Source organism: Chamaea fasciata, unplaced genomic scaffold, assembly GCF_029207755.1.
Source record: "Chamaea fasciata isolate MVZ Bird 193981 ecotype frontalis unplaced genomic scaffold, bChaFas1.0.hap1 SCAF_14, whole genome shotgun sequence".
NCBI lineage: Eukaryota > Metazoa > Chordata > Aves > Passeriformes > Sylviidae > Chamaea > Chamaea fasciata.
Window position 1 is genome coordinate 6,821,875 of NW_027094099.1, and position 22,499 is coordinate 6,844,373.

Sequence of the window (22,499 nt, forward strand, 5' to 3'; positions counted from 1 at the left end):
ATAATGCAGTGTGAACAGTTTTGCAAGTTTTAACATCTAAAATTATGGCTTTTGTTCTTGCTAGAAGGTATTTCTGTGAGGAGTATACTTGATGAAATCAAGCCTTGAAACACCATTAAAAAAAAAAAAAACACGGATTAATTTCAGTATAATCTTCCCTCCTGTCTGAGGGTGATGCCATACATACAAAATGCAGTGGACTGAAAACAACAAAGTAATGTACAAGAATGTAACATTCTTGTTCCATACAAGAAAGCAGGGGCATTAAGTTGTTCAGCTCAGACACACTGGGATTCAGAAGTCTTTAAAACTGCATTTCACAGGTATGTAAAATCTCACAAGTGTCTGGCATCCAAACGTGCCACTTCATTTCTGCTACCAACTGAAGGCAGAACTAAGTCAGGGGATGCCTCATTTTGTACTATACAGACCAATCACATTTTCACCTTAGATCCTTCATAGAGACATGACTTGTGGTATTAGTCTGCTGCATATCAGAATCTCTTTATATCTCTTTACTGTACAGTGTTTTTAATTTTTTTTTGACCCAGAAACTTCTGGAACATTTTTCTTTGTTTCCTAAATTAGGTGCTTTAGATATCCAAGACAGTACTTTATGGTGTTGCTTAGTGTTAGAACCTGTTATCTGTCATCAATGTTTTCTGTGTGCTTTAAATCCATGTTAGAAAAGGCAGCTGTGAGCTGGGAAGCAGCTAGGAAGATGTACCTGCAAGTCTATTGATGCTGATGTCAAGGAGCTGTTCATTTCGCTAAAGCTATCTAAGGCTGCAGCCTGCACTCGCACATGATTCTCTAAGGATTCCTGATGAGCATTTGTCACCTGAGCAGGGGAAAAAAAAGAAAAAAAAAAGTTTTATATTGAATAACGATCAAGTTTACCTATTCTTTCCAAGAGAGCTATAGAAGAGAAAGATGCCAAGGTCGTTCTCACAGTAGTAGGATGCTTTAAATATACAGGCCTCAAAGTATATTCTCACAAACAAACAAACCTTAAAATCCAAATAATCTAACAGAAATAAGGCATGAGTATCTAAGTTAATTGTTAGTCTGCAATCACTGTATAAGCTGTTCTTTTTGAAAGGACAAGAAGACAATTGGCAGCTGTCTATTCAGAAAGATTATATACACAGAGTGCACATATTGTAAAAATTCAGAGCAAAAAGCAGAAGAATACAAGAAATAAGGAAATCTAGAACTATGAATTGTAGAAGAGCCTTAATTAAGAAGAAACTGACTAATCAGGTACATAAAGAAGCAACACCAAGAAGACGTAAGGATGAAACAGTGCAAAGCAGGGAGGGGAAGCCAGAGGGCTTTGTTGTGTGAAAATTAGTCATTTTCTGATATGTACACACACACATGCTTCAAAACTGAAGGGGGGGAAAGACACAAAATGACATCATTCAAGAAGAGACCAAAACCCAAACAGTGTAAATTGTTATGAATGATTCAATAATAAAGAGGAAAAGAGTGTTACTAATGGAAGCCAGCCCAGCTCACAATCTTCGATGGACCAGATTTGTTTCTTGATAAAAACAGAAGAACACCAGGGACTGATACAGGGGACAAGTGTGTAGTAACCAAGCCATACACAGATTAGATCAGCATAGGGAGTAGAGGCCAAGTAGTCAGTGTCAACCTTCTATAAGTGTGTGCTGCTCATGTAAAATAAATGAAAGCAGAAATGCTTTGGATGGATTGAGAAAGTTACAAGGTAAGAACTTGTGTAAAGAAACCCAGGGCAGGATACTGGAAGAGCAAATTTCAAACAAGCTTTATGAACAAAAAGTTGTCCTGGAAATTGTTAAGATAAAAGCACAGTGATTGAAAGCTGAAGCACAGAGTATAGAAAGGATTTTAAACAGGATTTGCAAATAGCACAGAAGACAACAGTCATGTAAAACCAAAATCAGCTCCTAAGTAACTAACCAAACCAAAAGTTCACATTATTAGGAAGAACAACACTTGTGCTTCCTTTCAGGCAGTCCAGAGTTTTTAAAAAAACAGGGAAGGATGTCTCCTAATGTGCCATTTATGTCAGAAGGAAGCTTCACGAACTGCTGATTTGCTGCAGAACTAGATATTCCATCAGAACTGGTCAGAAACCCTTAATTAAGGAAGAATTTCTGACTCATGCAGGATTTCTACTGGTCTGACAGAAGTTCTGGAAGTGCAGGATATCATCACTGCTATTCAGTAAAGATCAGCAGCAAAGACAACAAGCTGCACCTGAATCAGCATTTACCACAGGCATGCTGGGGGGAGAGTGAGTCTTGCTGGCAGAATTATGACTATTTAACATCTTTTGCAGAAATTGAGTTTTCTCTCTCTCTTCCTCTCAAGTCAGGGGGATTTTTTTTTCTCTCTCCTTTTGAGACAAGTTGCACAGAATGGAAGTACCAGTTTACAGCAAGTTCTGATTATTGTACCTAATACAGCATGCAGGGAACTGACAGCCTCCAAATGAGGGTGGGAAGGGCACAAGTCAAGGTCCCAATCCCTTGAACTCAGAATACTTCTAATTGCCAAAGCTTCCTCTGAACCAGGGCTGTGAAAATCAATGCTGAATATAAATTCAAAGCAAGTTTTCAGGGGGATTTTTTTTGGATCAAACAAGTCAGCAGTTTAATATGAGGGTTATTTTTACAGAGTGCAACAGCTTTTATTGCTAAAGCAGCATGTCAGGAGAAAGACAGGTCATTCAATGACTATTGAAATATTCCATTAAAAACCAAAAGGTAAGTAATTTTTAGCACTTTAATACTAGTGAATATTGCCACTTCTTTTACTTAGTGTTTAAACAATAGAGTCAGTAAAACAGAGCAGGGTTGAAATGACTCCAAGTTATCAGTTTTTCCTAATTATCAATGTTATTTATTCAATTCACCTGGAAGCTGTTACATCCATCTCCACTAACTACCAATACACATAGGCAGTGGTATCAAGATCTTTCTTTTCTTTCCAAGAATTTCCAGCCAGTTAGTAATTTCACATGCAAAAGCATCCCTGTCCTCCTTTACCTTCCTGGATGGAAAAATAAAGAAAGAAAGGAAACTACAGATGTCACATAAAACAGTGAACTGAAGTGGTTTGGGACATTAGTTCTGTTCAGCTAAAGCAAAAGAAAAGTTTCCAGATAACACTGGGACAGTTATTCCCATATGCTTTCCCTGCAAATGAATGGATACTTACTTTCAGTTCATTTGTAAGCTGCTGTATTTTTCGTTTCATTTCATCATATTCACCATACATTTTCTTTCTTACTTTTTCCAGAGTTGCTCTCACCTGGTGTCAGAAAAGTCAAACACTTTTATCAAAATTTTGGATTATACTGTTTATATAGTAGGACATGATTTTTTTCTCTATTCATTGGTACTTTCCATAATTTCCATTGTTAACCTACACTGCATAACAGCAATTTATTCTCAAAAAAAGACAAAAACTTAAGTCTCAAGACTTGTCTACATAGGGATGATACAAATAACTGTCACTATGAGTAATTCTAAACCTCTCTGTACATGCTTAAACGCTTGTAAATTAATAATTTAACTAAATTAATTTCAATTAAATATCCATAAGTCATTCTAACCTGATTACTAAATGAATTAAAATTAATTTGATCACATGTTGTTTTATTTCTGAAAAAAGGCACAGACTTAATATACCTCCATACTTTTAAGTGGTTGGTTTCCCCTGGGTATCTTTAGAAGATAAACACTTTAAATTTCAGTCTTTCAGACTTGTATCTAACTAAAAACAAACTAGCTTACATTTACCAATGCAATTTCAAATCTGAAAAACAGAGAATTCAATTTGATATCAAGAACTGTGGATGCAAATTATTCCTTGCCTTTCTAGGAAAAAACCTCAAAAAACCCCAAGCTGCTTCCAGTTTAGCTTTACACACCACTGCAGTCATGTTTGCCTACAGCCTACATAATTCAACCTCTTTCCCCCCCCTTCCTCACCTCTACCAATCACAGGCTGATTGCAGATCACTTAGGGCAGTGAATTTGCTGTGTCTCTGCACAGTGGGCTGAGCTGAACTTCAGCAGGGGATGTTCTCAGCAGCTCTGCAGAGAATCAGTCCCCCCACCTACTCCCAGAAAGAGGGACACCAAACCTATGCAAGGCATGCTCCCTAACCACGGGGTGCCTTTGGGATGAGGAAGAGAGAAAGGAGCTGACTCCTGCCCAGCACCTCAGGAAAGCACTGCTCACCCTGTGCCTCCCCATGCACAGGCACACACACCCTCTGCAAGATGCAGATTTGACTCAGGCACAGGAAGCTGTCAGCAGCTCTGACACAGCCCATCACTTTTGGTCTATTTGAGTCAGCACACACACAGCACAAGCTGAGGACACTTGTTTAAGACTCTGCTTTTAAAGGCAACACTACTCTGGCAGACCAAAGATCACAAATTAGCAGAGCTGAACACAGCTTCCAGAAGACGGAAGAGCAAAAGCCAGCATGTCTCTTTCCATGTCTTTCCCACTTTTTCCTGAAAGCATCAGTACCCTGAATGCGCAAGCAAGACAAGGCGGTTCACCCGGTCTGATGTGTCCCTCCACAAGGGACAGACAAGGGCAGAGAGATGGTTCCCAGCCCAAGCAATCCCCGGGTACCACAGACAGTGCAGTTTGGGGAGCTGGCCCTGCTGTGTGCCAATTCACCTGTCCCTTGACACCACCCCAGCAGGGCAGAGAAACTACCCAGGCAGGAGAAGAGCAGCCAGGGCAGCTTGTGTGCCTCGCCAGCACTGCAGCACTGACACACCCTGCCAGCCCTAACCTCAGCAGCTTGAGAGTGGTGAGCACCAGGAGCTGACAAACTGGGAGTACCAAGGGAGAGAAGCAAGTGCTGATAGCCACAGACCAGGCAGATGTGAGGAGCACACACGATTACAGTGCTTTACACTGCTCCCTTGATTCAGGGTTCCTCCCTTTTCTAGCAACTCAGTTTGCACTTGAATCAGTGTAACGTGATAAGCACTGGCCCACAGCCTCCTGGGTGGTGAAGGTGGATGGAAAAAGGTCAGATTATTTGCCCTGAGGTAAGCAGGGTGTTACTGCCACAGCCTGAGAGCCAAAGACTGATGGGCAAAGAGATGCTGAGTTTCAAGAAAAGCAAAATATCAAGCAGGATCAGAAATGCAGATTTTGTTTTTAAGGAGATCTTCTGCCAACTGTGATAAATGAGCAGGCACAGAGAAAGTAGTACAAAGACATCCTTATTAGGCTGACTATTTTAAGGCTGCCCCAAAATATACCCAAGTGATTTTACTATGTCACCTAATTTAGAAGCCTTTTCAGAGCTGGGGGGGTTTGGGGACGGGGGAAGCAGAGGAAGAGAAAGACTTTATCCTTTCAGGCGTCTGCTTACATAGTTTCTTCCATCAGCAAGCACAGTTCCCAGGTACAGAGCATGCTTTTTTCCCAACTCAAAGTCTAGTAAGGCCAGCCTCTAGCTTCAGAGTAGGTTCCCAGTTCAAACTGGGAACGGAGATATTGGGCTAGACACCAGTGATCCCATTATACTCTCACAGCTCTACATGATATATGGAAAGGGTATTTAACAAATTTTGAGGTGAAAGTGTAACTCACTTCTTTAATGTAATTCATCTCCTCTTTCAGCTGATCAGCTGACCAGCCATAAACCACCATTTCTCTCTTATGGTTGTTGTCAGTTCGGTGCACAACACCATACACCATCCCATGAGAGAGCTTCCCTGGAGACATCCCATTTGGTACATGGTAGAGCTCCTATAAATTAAAAAAAAAAATTAAAATATCAGTACTAGAACAAGAAAACCTAAATAAAACCACAGTAACTTAGGGCCAGGAAAGAAACCAGTCATAGGGAAAGCACAACAGTACACATGAACACTAACTCCAAAACATTTTGGCACCAACCTGTCAGCCTTCAGGTTTTTGGAAGAACTTATAATTGATAAAGAATACAGAGATGTCTAATTACCACTGCCTTCAATGGAAGTCATGTAGGCACACCTAGAGACAGCAGGCTGGATTTGTACAAGGAGAGGTAGAGGCATGTAAAAAAAGGTTAATATGGCTTATTTTCATTCACCACCAGATGGTATTTTTCTGCACTCTTGCAGAACAGTCAGGTCTCTAGTTCCCTCTAAACTCGTGCAACCACAGAATTATCCCTCATTTCCCAAACTCCCTGCTGCAGGAAACAAAAATTCACACGTTTACTCAAAAAATATAGAAAGTTCTAGGAAACTAGAATTAAAACCTTTTAGGCAGTGTTCCTTAAAAGAGAAAGTATTGGTTTCTCTGGAAGATAAACAAAGAAGAATTTCAGTTTGCATTTAAAGCTAAGTAATAACCTCCAAAGCAATCAAACTCTCCATTTCTTTTACAGTTGTTGCAGAACTGACATTGGAAGAGCAAAAGCAAAGCTATGAAATAGCATTTATGTGGGTGTTCCAGTGTTAATAAATACTGTAGAAGGATGAAACTTCTAAATCAGGTGTTGCTGTGTAAACAGAGGTTGCTTTAAAGAGCCAACATTTTTTATTTGAATAATCTGCAGAAATCTGTGAAACATACTCGTAATAATTGCATGTCTTGCTTCAAGCCACCTTTCACAGGCTCCTCTTGTTCATCTCATCAATATACTTAATAAGAAAAATCTTCTTGCAAGCAGCAGGAATCATTTCCCTCAGCATGTAAATGAACATCCACAAGGTCAGATCACCACCTGACCTGGCTACTCAACTCTCCTCCCTTCTAATCAGCCCAGGGAAACATCCTTCTGTTGCAAGCATCTGAAATGAGTCAGTCCTCAGAACGACTCATTTCTCTTCTTGATTACAAGGCATTTAAACAACTACCTTCAATGAAGACATCCACATTATGACTTTTTTTTTTTAAAAAAAGGGGAAAATATTACCAAATGTGAAACATTTGCAAACTAGGAACCTAAAAATAATCAGTGATTTCTGAATGGAAAGTTAGAATGCAAAGTTTGGAAACACAGCTGTTACTGATAAGCTTTGCACAGTGTTTCTGAAATGTCAGTTCTAGAGAAAAATCAGGTAGAGATGGTTTTACTGAACTTACTTTTTTATGCTGGATATACCAGATGCAAGTACACTTGAGGAAATTTACTACATTACCTTTAGAATATGTTTGGGTTTGGTTTTTTTTGTTCTAAGCATTGTATAAACACTCTCTTTGACACCAAACAGAGGCTTAAAGAGATGAAGTTCAGCATCTTATATCCATCTGCAGCCGCATCCTAGGGATCTCCAGGCCTTACCATGATGGTGAAGAGAGGACACCATCTGCAGCCTAAAGCAGCAGCAGCACTCTCAGTTTTTAGGAGCCAAACCAACACAACTATGGTAGCAATATAAGAATAAATACTTCTTTAGGTAAGGGAAAAAGGAACAGGAAAATTTACTTGTGTTAAGGAAAACTGATAGAGATGGACTTTTGTTTTTTAGTGTGTGCTTCCTACATGGCGCTGACAGATTTTCCTCAACACTGTAAATCCTAAATGGCTTTTCTTCATCACATCATTAATAGTTTAACCATGCTGCTGAAGCTCTGGGTGTGTGTGTGCAGGGCTGGGAGGGGAACAATCACAGAGCAGACACCTGATGAAGAACATTTCAGGCACAGAACAACAAAGCTGTAAGCCTTCATTTGAAAAGAAAGCTTTAAAACCACTTAATGAAGAAAACATTGGGCAACCAGCCCTACCTATATATGATATAATTTTGCACTTTGAACACTTTATATGCAAAGCTTCATATCCTCAAAATGAGATGTTTCATGATTACGTATTATTGGGGGTTTTGTTTAGCTGTTTGGATGTGCACAAACAAAAGTACTACACCTCATATTTAGAAACAGAGAAATACAGAAACCAGATGGGGACATGACTCAAAATTATTTTGTGTTTGTTTGTTTCCAGGGTTGTGCAGTTTCTTTCATAGTTCATTGCAGCTCCTCCCCTGCATCTGGAAAAAAGGATTACACACAAGTTTCCATCTTCCTGATAACAGACTGAATAATCACTTTGATTGTTTAGAGGTTACCAAGGCGCCAGACACTGAATTCATAAATCCATACCCTTTGCCCATGATCACTCATTTTTAATGAGGTGAACAGCTGAATACCAGCAATACCAAGGTCCTTTGTGCCTCTGAAACATTAGCAGAATTGTCTGAAGTGTGTTTGCAGAGTTCTGGCATGGAAATTCTGACCAAGTTTTGTATTTTTAGAATATTATGAACACACTCCTAAGGAATGCTTTGAAGGATTCCCCACTCCCCCTTCCCCTCCCAGAAAGACCTACAAATTGAGACCAATGGGCTTGCAGCTGAAGAATCACCCATGGTACTTACACACGTATTTCAGAGATGAACAGACTTAAATTTACATTATAATGGACAGTACATGCAGGATTAGGTGCACACAAAGGCAGACTGGTTACATGGCTCTTGCAACAATGCTAAACTTGCCTGTTATCTGTATTTGCACAAGCCTCCTGAAATGCTTTTGTTACTTCTCTTTCAGAAGATTAAAAGACTCTCCATCATCTGTTGACTGTTCCAGTTCTCTGTGCTACTTAAAATACAGGATATTGTTTTTACCCTCTCCTTATTCTTCCCTCCTATCAGAATCCTCAGACAAGTGCCTGTTAAAATTTCAGTTCTTGCTTGTTTTAAAGATGTGTGAGCCAACAGCTACACAAGTAACTGTTCTCATGTTTCCTTAACCTTTGTCTCGTCTTTCATTGCTGTGAAAGTTCTATTCCAGCCATGCTTATCTTCTACTCACCCTTTTCTGTTTAGTAACTCTTAATTTCCTCTCAGTGACCACTTGTTTCCGGGTCCTGTATAAATAGTCAAAAAAGGGCTCACCTGATGCAGTCTTTTCTTAGGAGAAAGGTTACAATCAGAAAACTCTTCTGAATGCAGGGTTGAGATGGTTGCTTTGCTTGTTGACTACTTTTTCAATACAGCTTTGCCTCTAAAGGAGGCCTTGCTGAGTAGCTCAGTTCTCAAGTATCTCCACACAACTGCAGCACTAAGCCTGCACTGAGTACACTTCTGCCAGTTTGCCTCCTCTCAAGCTACTTCCACCCACCTTTGCCTATTTTTCTCCCTTCATTGTTTTTTCCATTTCTGCCTTGTACTCTGTTCTTCCTCTGACACATCCTCTCTCCCATGCTTCCTCTTTCACAAATCCTGGATCTTCCACATCCTCAAGAACTACAGAACTGTTTTTTAAAGTCAATTACTTCCCATTATTTTTCTCTCTGTCCCATACATACCTACTCTCAGAACTCAGGTATTTTTCCAGGCAGGTCCTCAATAGTCTCCACTCTGATCTAGTGAGGCGTCTCAATGAAGATAACAGCATAAGGTGAATACATGCACGAATTTAGGAGCAAGTAAATACTGTAAAGCTAACCAGAATAATGCTTTAAGATGAAGGGGTTTGTTACATTAATCAACCACTGCTGTTTAAGGTCAAAATATCAGCCAAATCCCTTCTAATGTGAGCTAAGGATCTGGAAAGGCAGAGTTAGCTCAATCAGTCTGTAAATATTTCTCTGTACCTATAGTCAGTTTTACAACAGCTTAAGGTGACAGCAAGGACACATCGTGTGGATGCTCACACATCCTGGATCAGCCTCCAGGAACGTGTCCTGTCTGTGCTGCAGCAACAGCCAGCTGTGCTTGGTGTGATCACAGAGTGTACCAAAGAAACACTGTGTTTACCTAACTAATAAACATTTAAAACAGAAGCCTACACCCCAAGGTTGCAAAAGTCTTGATAATTACCATGCATCCTGTTTGTGTCTCTGTCCAGGGAGGCAGCACAGGTAGCGTGAAACAGGTGAAGACATTACCAAACCAAACCCTAAATTAAAGTTTTTAGCTGTTTTTTGTATGGCCCATGGTTTTACTTGCATTATGAGGGATGATCTGCTTCCTCATCCACCAGTTTTATAAATGAAAGTCAGATAGGCTCATATTTTATAATTCTCCCTGTCCCAAAATTGAAAGCAAAAGCACAGAAGACACACCTTTTTTTGAGAAAAAAGGACATCTAATGTAATGCTTAACACAATTCTGTGCAAGTATCCCTGTGGCCTTAAAATTTTCCTGATTCATGATCTTCTGTTTATCTACACCGTCAAAAAACTTTTAACAAGAATTACATCAGTTAAGCAAGGCTTTATCTTTTCCTTAACAGCCACATTCCAGGCGTTTCTAAAATATCGTTATCTTTTAGGTGTTCACTAGTTACACAAGGAACAAGAATATTCATGCTGTTACTGAGGTTACTATTTTCTATTCAGTAAAATGACACATTTGTAACATTGAGCTCACCAAGAAAAGTTACTGTGCTCTGCAAAAGGTAGCTCTGGTTTTATGCCTTTTCATATTCCTCTACAGCCCGTGAAAATCATGTTACATTTTGGAAAGTTTTACAGTAAAATAGTATTGCAACAGGGAAAGTATGCCACAACAGACATGGGTGTTCTTAAATTCATGAAGAATGCAAGAAGCATCGCTGAACATTTTCCAACTTTGAAGCTCCTTGGGTGCTGAATTTAGGTGTCCATCTCAAAAGAGAAGTGCCAGACATTATACAAAGTCATACTGAGCCCATGAAATCTGTGCACAGAATGCCAGTGTTTACACATCGGGAAACTAAGATACAACAAATACAGCAGAAACCTCAGAAGTCAGTGGAATTCTTTCTGTATTTTTTACGAGTGCTGGTTTTAAAAAAGGTGTTGCTTAATTAGTACATGGCAAAAATCAAGTGACCAGTGCTGGAGAGACCAAGAAACAGTAACATCACCTGTAGCAGATGAACCACATTTTTTCAGGCACAAGTTCTGCTTTGCTGACAGGAGTGGGCTGGCAGCAGCAGAGAAAATAGGCACTGTCCTAGATTCCATGTGCACCACAGCCCCACCTTCACTGCACTCGTATTCTTGAACCAGGCCTGACACACGTTTCTGCTTGATTCTCACCATGATGCACAGAAGCAAATTCCCCTTCTGGCTTCTTTACTGCCTACCTTTTTTGCTAGGGGGGGGAAAAAAAAGTTTGCTATGCTTCTGTACTCTTGCTTAGGAAGTAAAAAGAATTTCACTTCTTAGTTGTGATGTTTAAAAGAAACAAGAAAATTAAAGTGTTTGAGGATATTTGCAGCCAAAGTACCAAATTGAGTTTAAGACTAAACACTGCTCAAACTTGGCTGAAAGCCACAGACAGTAAAGTGACACAAATTCCCAGAGTGATATCTCATTTTCATTCTCCTGTCCAAATAGCCAAATGAAAACGAAACGTCTGTCTATACATATCTTCACATTCTGCTCTCAAAAGCGGAGCTGCAGCTTCCAATGACACTTCCAAATTTAACCATGACAGTGAAGAAAGAGACTGATGGATAAAAATAAGCCCAATCCCAAACAGGGACATTACAATTGTCTGGTAGCCCTTTATTATGTAAGACAAGAGAGGCTTCTGGATATGCAGATTTTGCATACAATCTGCCATGCACAATATTCCTTTGTACTTCATGGTGAAGTAAACAGCCTCACACTACTGTCACCCATTGTCTACCATGGACAGAAATAATGGAACAGAATCAGAATAGTTTGTGATTCTCTCTACCTAAAGTACTAACAATTCAAACAACCCAACCAACCAGCCTCTACCTGTGATTCAAGTTCTCATACGCTTCTTTCAGGGTATCATATCCTAAATATGAATATAAAACATCCAACCTGACACAAACTCACACCCCCTTCAGTTTCTGAGATCAGTCTCTAACTCTGTACCATCTGCCAACCTTTCACAAAAGGCAGGGAGAGGACACCCTAGTACAGAATTGCCTGCAGCAATTTTTTTGCACCCAGATCCATCACTTCATTTTAATCTCTTACACTGGTTCATTTCTATTTCACGGATGCATAGCAGTAAAAAAGTTAATCTAGAAACTTAATGCACTGATACAAATGGAATGAAATACAGCACAAATTTCCTGTGAAGTCTGGACTCCAATGAAAAAGGCTAAGGCAAGGGCTGTCAACATAACTGATAAAGAACCACTGCTGGTCTGACACCAAGCAGCAGAACAAGTTATTGGGAGGATCAGCCCCAGAAAAAGCTGCTGTGTAGTTCATTAGGTGCAACTGAAGCACCTCTTAACAGTACTGAGCCTGAGAGATGCAGGCAAGTAACAAACACAGGCAGTCATCACCGTGTCACATTAGGCAGCTCAAAATCACCTCCTTCTAATGAAAGATTTGAAAGAGAAGATTACAACCAAATGTCACACCATGGTGTATTTATAGTTTTCTGGCATTCCCTCCAACACTGCAAAGTCTTTTCTCTCCTCCCTCAGCAGCAGAGACTTGTCCTGCCCAAACAGGAGAGCACCTGCAGCCAGGCTCTGGGTGCCTGGCTTGGTTGAGCACTCCAGCAAAAACTCTGCAATCCTACAGATTCCCCTGCAGTTCATTTCTGTAAGCCACATTAATGTATTTTAAATACCAAAAGCATTTCTCATGTTCCCATTTTCTTAGGAGTCAGCAATTAAAGCCAGCACAGAACTCTAGATCCCAACAAGAAATCTGCTGTTAAATTTGATTCTTGCTGAAGCTGGATTTTTTGACCTTAAATTGTAAAGTGCAAGGTAGGAAACAGAGCAGTTCCCAAATTTCAATTATCCCTCTTTCCAAAACGGGGGCACAGTTCTCACAGGACAGTGTGAGGATAATCTAACATTTGTAGAAGTTGTTCTCAAAGTGCTTTAAGCAATTTCCTTAACACAAAGTCAGCTGAACACAGGTGATCAGCAGACACCTGATCATTGTTTTTAGATTTTGTTTTAAAGTAAACTGTGCAGTAAAAGCATCACAGCATGACTAGTCATGAGGCATGCGTGCCCTGTAAGTTACTGTGTAACTAATTCAAATAAAGCAATCGATTTCAGAGACAATGAAAATCTACAGGTAATTCATTGTTGTCTGGCTTTGGAGACATGAGGAGAAAACAGTTCATAAGCAGTGATATTTTTGGAGCTGTTTCCATGCACTATGGCTATACTATCTGTGGGGTATTTTTTTAATCACACAGAAACAGTAAAACACAAGTGGTTGGCACAATTCCTCAGTGTTTTTTCATTACCATGAAATTGGCTGAGTAGATCCCATCTAGATCTGAAGCCTGACTTTTTAAGTCTTTCAATTGTCTAAAAGTACTGAACTTTAGAAACTGCTCAGAACATACAATATTTAAATTGCATATGGTGTTTTCTGGTCTCAACTAATAAGGACCCACCTCTCACACATCACTGTTTTGCACATGGAGCCAAATAACGAATTTATTATCTTCATATCCTCTCCTTAACATTCTCTGATATAAAGCCCACTTGCCGTTACTTGTATTGTGGGAAATAAAAGCTCAATAAATACAAGGTCCCACAGAGAGAAAAACTGGTTATGTAAGAGAGTCACTACAAAGTGTCCAACCCTAATCCTTAATAGTTCTTTCTCATTATCACATTACTCAGGACCATAAAGTGAGTAAGGCATGAGTAAATATCTATCCTCCTCAAAAGCAAACTCAGATTCCTCTTAGGGCAATGGGCCCATAAGCTTAGGCCAGTCTGAGGGTTGCTGCAATCAGATACCAGCTGACAAGAGACTGACAGAGAAGCTACTCTAAGAGCTACAGCTAAACACCTCTGTACAAAATGAGTTATGACTATTTAATGGTGGCCCAAATTCAGATTGCATTAAGGTCTATTGTATCTATTCTGTAAGTAACACTTCTAGATCCTGAAGAACACATTACTCTGCCAGACCAGTGTGTGAAAACCTTAATGCATAAAAGATTCCAGGACAAAAACCAACTGATAAGAAACCCTTATTTTGAGCATTTTTCTTTGCATTCCTTAGAATGTTTGTCTTTCTCAGTAATTTTACAGCTATTTTTGCCTTTAAGTATCACTAAGAAATTATTTCAAGTAAATCCTATCATTTTTCTTCCTACTGTCATACTGCTATTCAGACATTGAGTCTGGCAAGCTTCACCAACTTTTTTGATTTGTCAAAGTATAAATGTGGTAAAGTTGTGGAGCCTGTCCAACTTCCCTTTTTAGTCTTCATCCTTAAGACTAATTAAACATCATCTCTTGCAGTGAAACAGCTCTTATAAAACAAGTTCTGAACCAAAGCAGATTATAAATTTTTTTTTCTGTGTGCACACGATTCAATTCTGCAAAAAAAATGCCCTTCTGAACCCTTCTAAGCACATGACCTTCAAAATCCCTTTCACTTCAGAGCAATCTTGAATTCTTTAATTTCTTATTTGTACATCACCCTTTACTGAAACTACGTAACACACAAAAACATCAAGGTCCCCAGCACACCAACTACATTAATGCTCAAATCTTGCACACTGTTATGCCTACATGAAATATAAAACCCTTTCAGGATCAAGATACTGTTTAATACAGGACCCTGCTCCTAGTAACAGTTTGCTGCTCTTTGATATATGAATGTGAAATAATCAAGTTTTAAAGGTACCTCAGTCACAAATCACCTGTTGTTTCTTTTTCACTGTCCTAATTTATATGCAGTTTTGCCATCACTTAGGCTCAAAACTCACACCCAACTTGATGACCTTCTACGTGTTCTTAAATCTTCTAAGATGACTGGGCTTTGGGCTGCCAAAACAACAAATATCAACATCTGCGTAGAGAAATGTTTACTTCTAATTTATAGAGAATTTAACTTTGATTCTTAAAACTTACACTCTTCTTCCTCTCAGTTTCCTTTGGTCCCTGCTCAGGCTGTGACACTTCATCTGGTGGCACTGTTAAGCGTAGCCTACACACATTCATCTGAAAGAAGAACAAGATTTAGGTGTTACAAAAATGATTTTAATAATTTGCTGTACAGAATGAACTGTACTGAGATTCAACTTTGAACTTACTATTTTCTGTTTTCTACCACACAGCTGACAAAATTTTATTTTTAAAGGTTAAAGGGGTTTTTAGCTGGCAAAAAATAATTCAAGGGCATCCCCATAATTACATACCTGAAATAGCAAAAATCCATTTAAATCAACAAATTGTTCTTAGGTAGTCATAAATGACATTGAGAGCTGAGATAACAGAACAATGAACATAATTTTCTACTGTCTGCATTTTGTTTGCTGGTTTGACATACTTTTATTCTTCAAAAGGGATTATTTAGAAACACAGAGTGTGTTTTAGGGTAAATACTTCTTTTCTGCTCAGTATATATTATTGAAATCTGATACATACAAATGGTTTCTAAAGCTTCAAAATGCTTCAGAAAAAGGTTAAGAGGTGCTGGTTCCTAAGACATTCTCTTGCCAGCAGGCACAATACCTTTCTGTCCTCAGCTGCAGTTCGCCTTGCTTTGGGCTGAGACATCTTTGGTTTAATGGTGTTTTCCAAGCAATACATATAATACAAGAAACTTGCTTAAAACATTCAGTCTTAGTCCTGTTCATGAGACATTTTTGTGGAAAACAACTCTCAGTCCTAAGCAGAGCATAGCAAATGATGAAATGAAAAATGTGGCTGTCCAAATTCAAAGCTGCACAATACCTTCTTGTAAAATCCCAGCTGTCTGCTGGCAACAAAGAGAGCTCTTAAAACCCTTCCTTAAAACCTCTGAAGTATCTCTTTCATGATCACTGAGGGCCATCATCACTGTTCTACAGCCCAGCACCTCATCTGATCTAGATCTCTCCAGCTTCTGAAGACATGCTGAGTGTGTGTCTCTCTCACACTCACCTTCCCACTGCACTTGTCCCAGCTAACAGCTCATGTCTTGGTCATTACAGCACCTCCTTTTGCCTTGAAAATGGCAATAATGTTCTGCTCCCTGCATTCAGAGCACTGCAGCAAAGCCCTTCCCATACACCCCAAATGTTACCAATTTACAATTCATTTCTTCCCGCTGTCTTTCAAATCATTTAAGCTGCCTTGACTGCATTTTCAAGCCTCTTTACAATACAACTTCCTCAGAGACCACTATTCAGCAGCACAACAAGGATCCCTATTTTCCATTTCCAGACAAAAGGCCTTTTTCAGCTTTTCAAACAGGCTTTAACTTTTCCTCCTTCCCAAGCAAAAACAAATAGAAAAACTAACCGCAACTTCATTATTTTTCATTCAGCATTTCTTTAAATCTGTTGAGAGGACAAATCATTTAGACTGCTGATGTCAACTGTATTTTAGAAATGTTATGTACCGCCTTCCATCTTCCTCTCAGTTTGGTCTTTAAGGTCTGCAAGGCTAGCAAGAAACAGTGTCCTGATGTCGCCATAGTTTTTCAGCCTTCTGATGTTTTACATTTCTGTACTGGAGTTTCTCACCCATTGTAATACAAACAAACAGTGATTTTTGTAAGTAATGCATTCCTTTCCAGGGGAAGGACAAATTGATGGACTTCTAGGTTGATCAGTGGGGTCAGAGAGGTGTTAACCTCATCCCCTAATCCCTGATCAAATTCCAAAGACTATGTAATCGAGATACCAAAAATAAACTTCCTTCTTTCTCATTTCACAACCTGATGGGTGAGTGTGGTTTTGTCATGTCTGTCTAGAGACATCCTGAGATAGATAAAGTTCTTAAAAATATGTGAGATGCATCTGTATTGTAAAGAATAAGAAGGGGAAAAAAGCCCATGAGAAGATCAAGGTGAAATATAGCCTACTCTGTGACATATCTGTGAAAGCAATGTTTTGTCCAGTGGCCTCCTCCCTGTTAATTTATCACTCATCCATATGCTAGAAAATCTAGAACAAGAAGCCACAAAGTGACATAAAGCCCCCAAAACTTAAAAGCAATTTCTGCTTTCATATTTGCTAAAGAATACTGAAACAATGAAATGCATTTTAAAATTATGAAATTTGGTACATTGGCTTTGGACACTGATTGGCAGCTATATTTGTTCTAAGAACACCAGACTGTCTCCATGTACTGCAGAAGCTGGAGGTACTTCCTACTTACAGATTAGTTATCCAGATACATTAACAATAAATTCCTCATCTTTGGAACTCATTGATTCATAAGGTAATTAACATCACCTTTCCTCATCTATTTCCTCGTGCCCTTTCCTCCCATAAGCTTATTAAGGCTCTTTCCTCTTAAAACATTCCTGTTTACAGCAAGAAGGGAAACATAGACTGGCATTCCTCCATGTAGGCAAACAAAGACCAGAGCCATCAATAGGAAATATAAGTGAATTTCTGCTGCGCAGGAAGTGATAGATGAGGTCAACTTTTTATTATAGTGATTTTGAACAAAGGAAAACTGGACAAAAGGGAATGAACACATTGCTAGGATAAAACACTTAAAAGGTCCTTAAATAACTAGAAATAGATAATGACTGGCAACTCAAAGTTAGGAGAAATGAGGTTGTGTATGCTTCTCTGAAGCTAATAACTTGCCTATTAATCAGTACAAGGCTAATTATAGCCAGCAGTGATTCCCATTGTGGTGATTGTAAATAAGTAATTATCCCTGTACCTGTACACTAGTGAGTGAACCACAACTGCCCTTCAGATCACAGTTGTTATAGAGCTACTGCGAAGGAAATCACAGTCCAGTACAGGTGGCAGTCAAGTCATCACAACTACACTGGAAATATAAATTAATAACAGTAGTTTGTTGAGACTAAGACCACTGTACAATCAAAAGGTTGTCATCATTTAAGCTGTTTTTTTCTTGCCCTTTTCACCTTGCCTTATCTATTACCCCCAAATCACTTACCCCACCCCGGCCCAACTGGCAATCATAAGGATTCCAGCCTTGGAGTCGTGCCCAGCAAGGCTTGTACAGCAGTGGCAAAGTACCACCCAGTTCCTTGCTAGAACAAACTTACACAGGCTGTACTCTGCTATTGTTTACAACAATTGGACTTCCTCAGTATCCCTGGGGAAACAGCAGCAAATGTATGAAGCAGCCATGCAGTCCTACTCCTCCTAGGCCCCAAATGATGCATTCTACCAAGGTCAGCACTACAGACCCATCTGCTAAAATTCAGAAACACTACAGAGATTGGAAAGGAACAACAACAGGCACAGCTATTTCCTCCATCCCCCAGAAGCAGTTCTGAACACTGTCCAGGCACTGTTCTTGCTCTGCAGGGCTTCCTGAAGGAACAACACACTGTGCCATTGTCGGTGAGTTTACTTGACCAAATCAATGAGCAGGCTCACATGAAAATCGCAGCAAGCCCTCCTCCCACAGCAACCACTGCTGTAGTGATGCCTTAAAATGGAAATGAAATCCTAACAGGAAGAGCCTCCACTCAGTGCCAAGCAGTTGCAGAATAACATGCAACTGAGGATGAAAAAGTAATTTCCAGAAACAAACTGGGTAATACAAAGAGAAAATGGGGAGGACAATGAGAACTACTCTTACAGGGAAAGAGTTGCAATTCATCTTCCTTCATCTGCTTACTGACAGTAAGAACAAGTGAGAAAAAACAGGGACAGACATGACTTCCACCTTACCTTTGTGTCATTGACATTGTAACTTTGTGAGCATAACTTTTAAAAAGAAATACTGGGTAGAAGAAGAACCAGGTATCTTTCTAACAATTCTACAAGACTGACTGACTTTTGCCTAATTTGCACCATCAGTAGCTTTGGCCAGTCAACATTATTTATAATCTTAATTGTGCCAACATTTTATGCTCGCTCCTGGCTTTTTGATGCCAACAACCCATGAGTGGCATTTTCAAAGCTCATCTGAAATAATTTGTGATCATTTGTGAAACAAAGACACAGACAGGAAAACAAAGACTGAACAGGTTCACCCCAACAGAACACCAGACAGCAGAAGTTTCCTGACTGCAATGAAAAGTAACAGGTGAAAATATGCTTTTTTACCGAATTTTTAAGAGGCTAGTGGGACAGCATAGAGGAGAGCTACTGCAATATGGCAGTTAAGGAAAATAAAAAAGCCAATCTAGCTTAGTTTAAAATGCTGAGAATCCATGGCCCAGATCTACAATCCACATGTATGTTTACTGTCCTACACAAATCACTAGGGTGCAACTTAAAACAAATTCAGATGACAGATTCAGTTTACGTTATGTTCTTTAGCCTCTTCTTCCCCCTTTCCAAAAAAAATCAAAGCACTCAGAAAGGCATTAATCAGAATGAACTACAGGCTGAAATAATTATGGATTTTTTCATTAAAATTAATTAAATTAATGAGCAATGCTGTTATAGAATAACCAAAGTTACTAGTACAGCAACAGAAAAATACAGGCTGTTCTACTAGCAAGCAGTCTCTAAGCATTTTCCAGGAGCCCCACAGGAAAAAGATGTGGTTCAATATTGATCTAGCTTCAAACCAGCCCTGGAGTTCAACATCACCAGAATTTAATATTGTTGATACTGACAAAAGAAATTGAGATAACACATTTGTAGAGTAACTATCTACTACCCTATCAGTTCAGTGGCCAAAAATCACTGCCTAAGGGCCAGTGTTGGCTTTAGACCTTTGAAGGTGAAAGCAGAAAAACAGTGCATGCTTACTTTCAGTCCTAAAAAGCAAAGAAGAAAGTACTTTCTTTGGTCATTTATCTGTTGATTAGCCTGCTCCATTTATGAAATCGCTGCCCTGAGATTCCACACACAATTAAAGGGCACTTTTCCTGTGACCACAGGCACACAGGAATGTGACACATGTCTTTCATTTATTCAGCAGTTATTCTCTCTCCCCCCTCTTCTGACAACTCACGATAAGGGAGCCACACTTCTCTAAAAAAAAGGACAACAGTGGGTTGTAGTCTCAAATTAAATTTTTACCAGTTTTCTTAAAAGAATGTATCAAATACAGTTCATCGTTCCCAAGTAATCTATCAAGGAGAAAAAAATAAGAAGCTTATCACCTGAACAGAAGTTCCCTTACTGTAACTTCTTTAAGAAATATGAGAACAGGGAAACTCAATGGGAACATAGAAGACATATAGGGAACACAACAATGATTTTCAAATCATCGTAATTTTTCCTGTATATGAACAATTTCGTTTTTTATGAAAAGCAGGGATCTTTCTGTCAGGAAGATTCTGACCTTCTTGCTATCATGTAAAACCAGAGCAACACAACATTCTTCAGTTTTTAAATTATGAATTCATATTTTTGAAGCATCAAAACAATAATTCAAGAAACATCATGATCACATAGGTGTATTTTTGGTAAGGATAAGATTATCACTTATTTTGATCCCTTTCTTTGCGTGTGGAATCAACATTCACAATGATAGCAGTGCAGTTAACAGCAGCAAGAAAAGGGCTATTTAAAGCTGGGTGGCTGTAGAGAAATTCCTATCATATCTGCCTGAGTTTCAACAACTTTTTACAAGCCCAGCAGAGTAATATATGGTTATTATTTAGTGCATGTAGGAAAAAAAATTGAAAAAAAATCAGCAAATTAGGCATCCACATTTGAGGAACTGATTATACAATTAAATTACTATTGCCATATAAATCATTACGGAGAGCTTTCACAGGATAGGATAGGCGAGTTCGCAATTGTAACTATCCAGGCACATTTCAAGGATGCGGGGGAAGTCTCCAACACAAGTACACCTTCCTCGCAGGTTTACAGCACAGGCCAGGGTCTAGAACTACAAAAGGCTTGCAGGACTCCCCAGAAACTCTTCCTTTCCCCACAGCTACAAAGAACGCGCAAAAAGATGCTCTCGCACACCGCAAGCTTCACCTGAAAACACCGAAAATAAGGAAAGATTGGGGGGGGGAAAGGAGAAAGGCGCTCCGCAGGTAACTGCACGAGGGGGGATGTCAAGCCTCCGCTTCGCCCCGCCAGCCCGCCCTCGGGACCCTCCCGCCGCGCCCCCGCGCAGCCCCGCGCACCTTCCGCCGGGAGCGGCCGCCGTCGCCGGGCGGTCTCCGGGGGGTGGTGGCGGTGACCGTGAGCCCCGAGCTGTAGCGCAGCATCCCCACGGGCGGCCGGGCCGGCGCTCTCTGCGGCTCCTCGGGCCGGCGGCGCCGCTCCGCCCCCGCGCACTTGGCCGCGGGCGGCCGCAGGGGCCGGGCGGGGGCGGGCCGGGGCTCCGCTTCCCCCTCCGCCCCGCCGAGCTCACGGCCCCGCGCCCGCTCCCGGGCCGCCGGCGTGCCCCATTCCCTCGCGTGGGGCGACACCGGGCAAAGTCGCTGTGGGACGCTGAGGTGCCAGTGCAGGGTGGCATTCCCTCTGCTCACGGAAATATTGGGTGTCGGGGTGCAGCCTGGGGAGAGGAGCTTCGAGGGGAGACCCAGAAAGGTCCATCTGTCACGCAGCCACCTCCCGGCGCTGGGAAAGGGGCGTTAGGGCTCGCAGGAGTCACTGGCGGCCACTCAGTCCCGTTCTCCGGCACCCACCTCTGAGCGCTGTGAGAGAGCGCTGTGTGAAAGCTGGACACTGTCCTCCCCTTCTTCCCACAGCAATTCGTGAGCCACCCAGGTCTGTCAGTAGTTGTCCGTGCTCCAGGAATGGGTACCGGGCTCATACGAAAGCTCGCGGATCCCAGCCAGCCTCGGGGTTGACAGGCACAAAGCCGGTGCAGCTCAGTGCACGAATGACAGCATCAGCCCCGGTGCCAAAGGTCCAACAAGGTGAGCGTGGTCTGCCCGAGCCGGGCCCCGAGCCAGACTGCAGTGTGGACTTCAGCATTTCAGGTGCTCCGTTCTTCCGGATCTGAGCTGAGGGAGCGCCATAACCCTACACCATAACCCTGCACGGCCTAGGCACACATCTTCATCTGCAGCCTTGGGCATCTGTCACGAGCACTACATTCCTTAGTAATCAAGGGAGTTATAAGCAAAGGAGATGCTTTTGCTTGAAAGAAATGAAAGAACAAATAACTTAAACAGCATTTTAAAACTAATTTATCTCCTGTCTCTGTGTAATTAAATTAAGACCACGAGAAAACAGAGTTATAGCTATGCAATGTCCTTGCCCGTTAAGATGTTAACAACCAGAGAACTGAAGACAGAAAATCCACACTAGAAAAATGGAAACTGCACTGAACTATGGGTGCCTCACCCTCTCTGTGCACAATGCCTCTGTTCGCTTCTGCCTCTCAGCGCTCTGTCCCCAGGGCAGGATACTGAGCTCTCGACATGACAAGGATCTGAAGGAGGAGAGGAAGAAATCATTGCCCAGCGCAGAGGAATGAATGAAGGGTCTGCATTTAGTATTCAGCATCTTTTTTGTTGTTTTCTCAATTACTGTTCATTTCTCCTCCCGGGGAAGGTAATATAGCCCAAGGCAAATGAATTAGAACATCCACTTGTATTTGGATTTCTCTCAAGGCAAGATTGAGAGCTACATGATTCTTTTTGTGGCAAGGTGTCTTGCTCCTACAAACAATTGCATTTTCATATGAATCACCCCCTGTCTTAAGTCCTG

The 22,499-nt window shown here is 40.7% G+C and overlaps 1 protein-coding gene across 3 annotated transcripts in view; it reads right to left on the reverse strand.

Moving 5' to 3' along the window:
- The window catches only part of MYZAP (myocardial zonula adherens protein), a 52,349-nt gene extending 30,800 nt beyond the window's left edge, over positions 1–21,549 (reverse strand). Inside the window, exons 1-5 of one of the 3 annotated variants that reach the window (XM_066195906.1) lie at positions 20,963–21,117; positions 14,848–14,937; positions 5,626–5,784; positions 3,214–3,306; positions 728–841 (exon numbers count right to left, since the gene is read on the reverse strand). In XM_066195906.1, the coding sequence (XP_066052003.1) occupies positions 728–841; positions 3,214–3,306; positions 5,626–5,784; positions 14,848–14,937; positions 20,963–21,046 (540 nt within the window). In that variant the 5' untranslated portion in view covers positions 21,047–21,117. Of the gene's footprint in view, positions 1–727; positions 842–3,213; positions 3,307–5,625; positions 5,785–14,847; positions 14,938–20,962; positions 21,118–21,469 lie in introns of those variants that run through there. The other 2 variants (XM_066195905.1, XM_066195904.1) reach the window with 2 other exon arrangements.
- Positions 21,550–22,499: the final 950 nt, after the last annotated feature.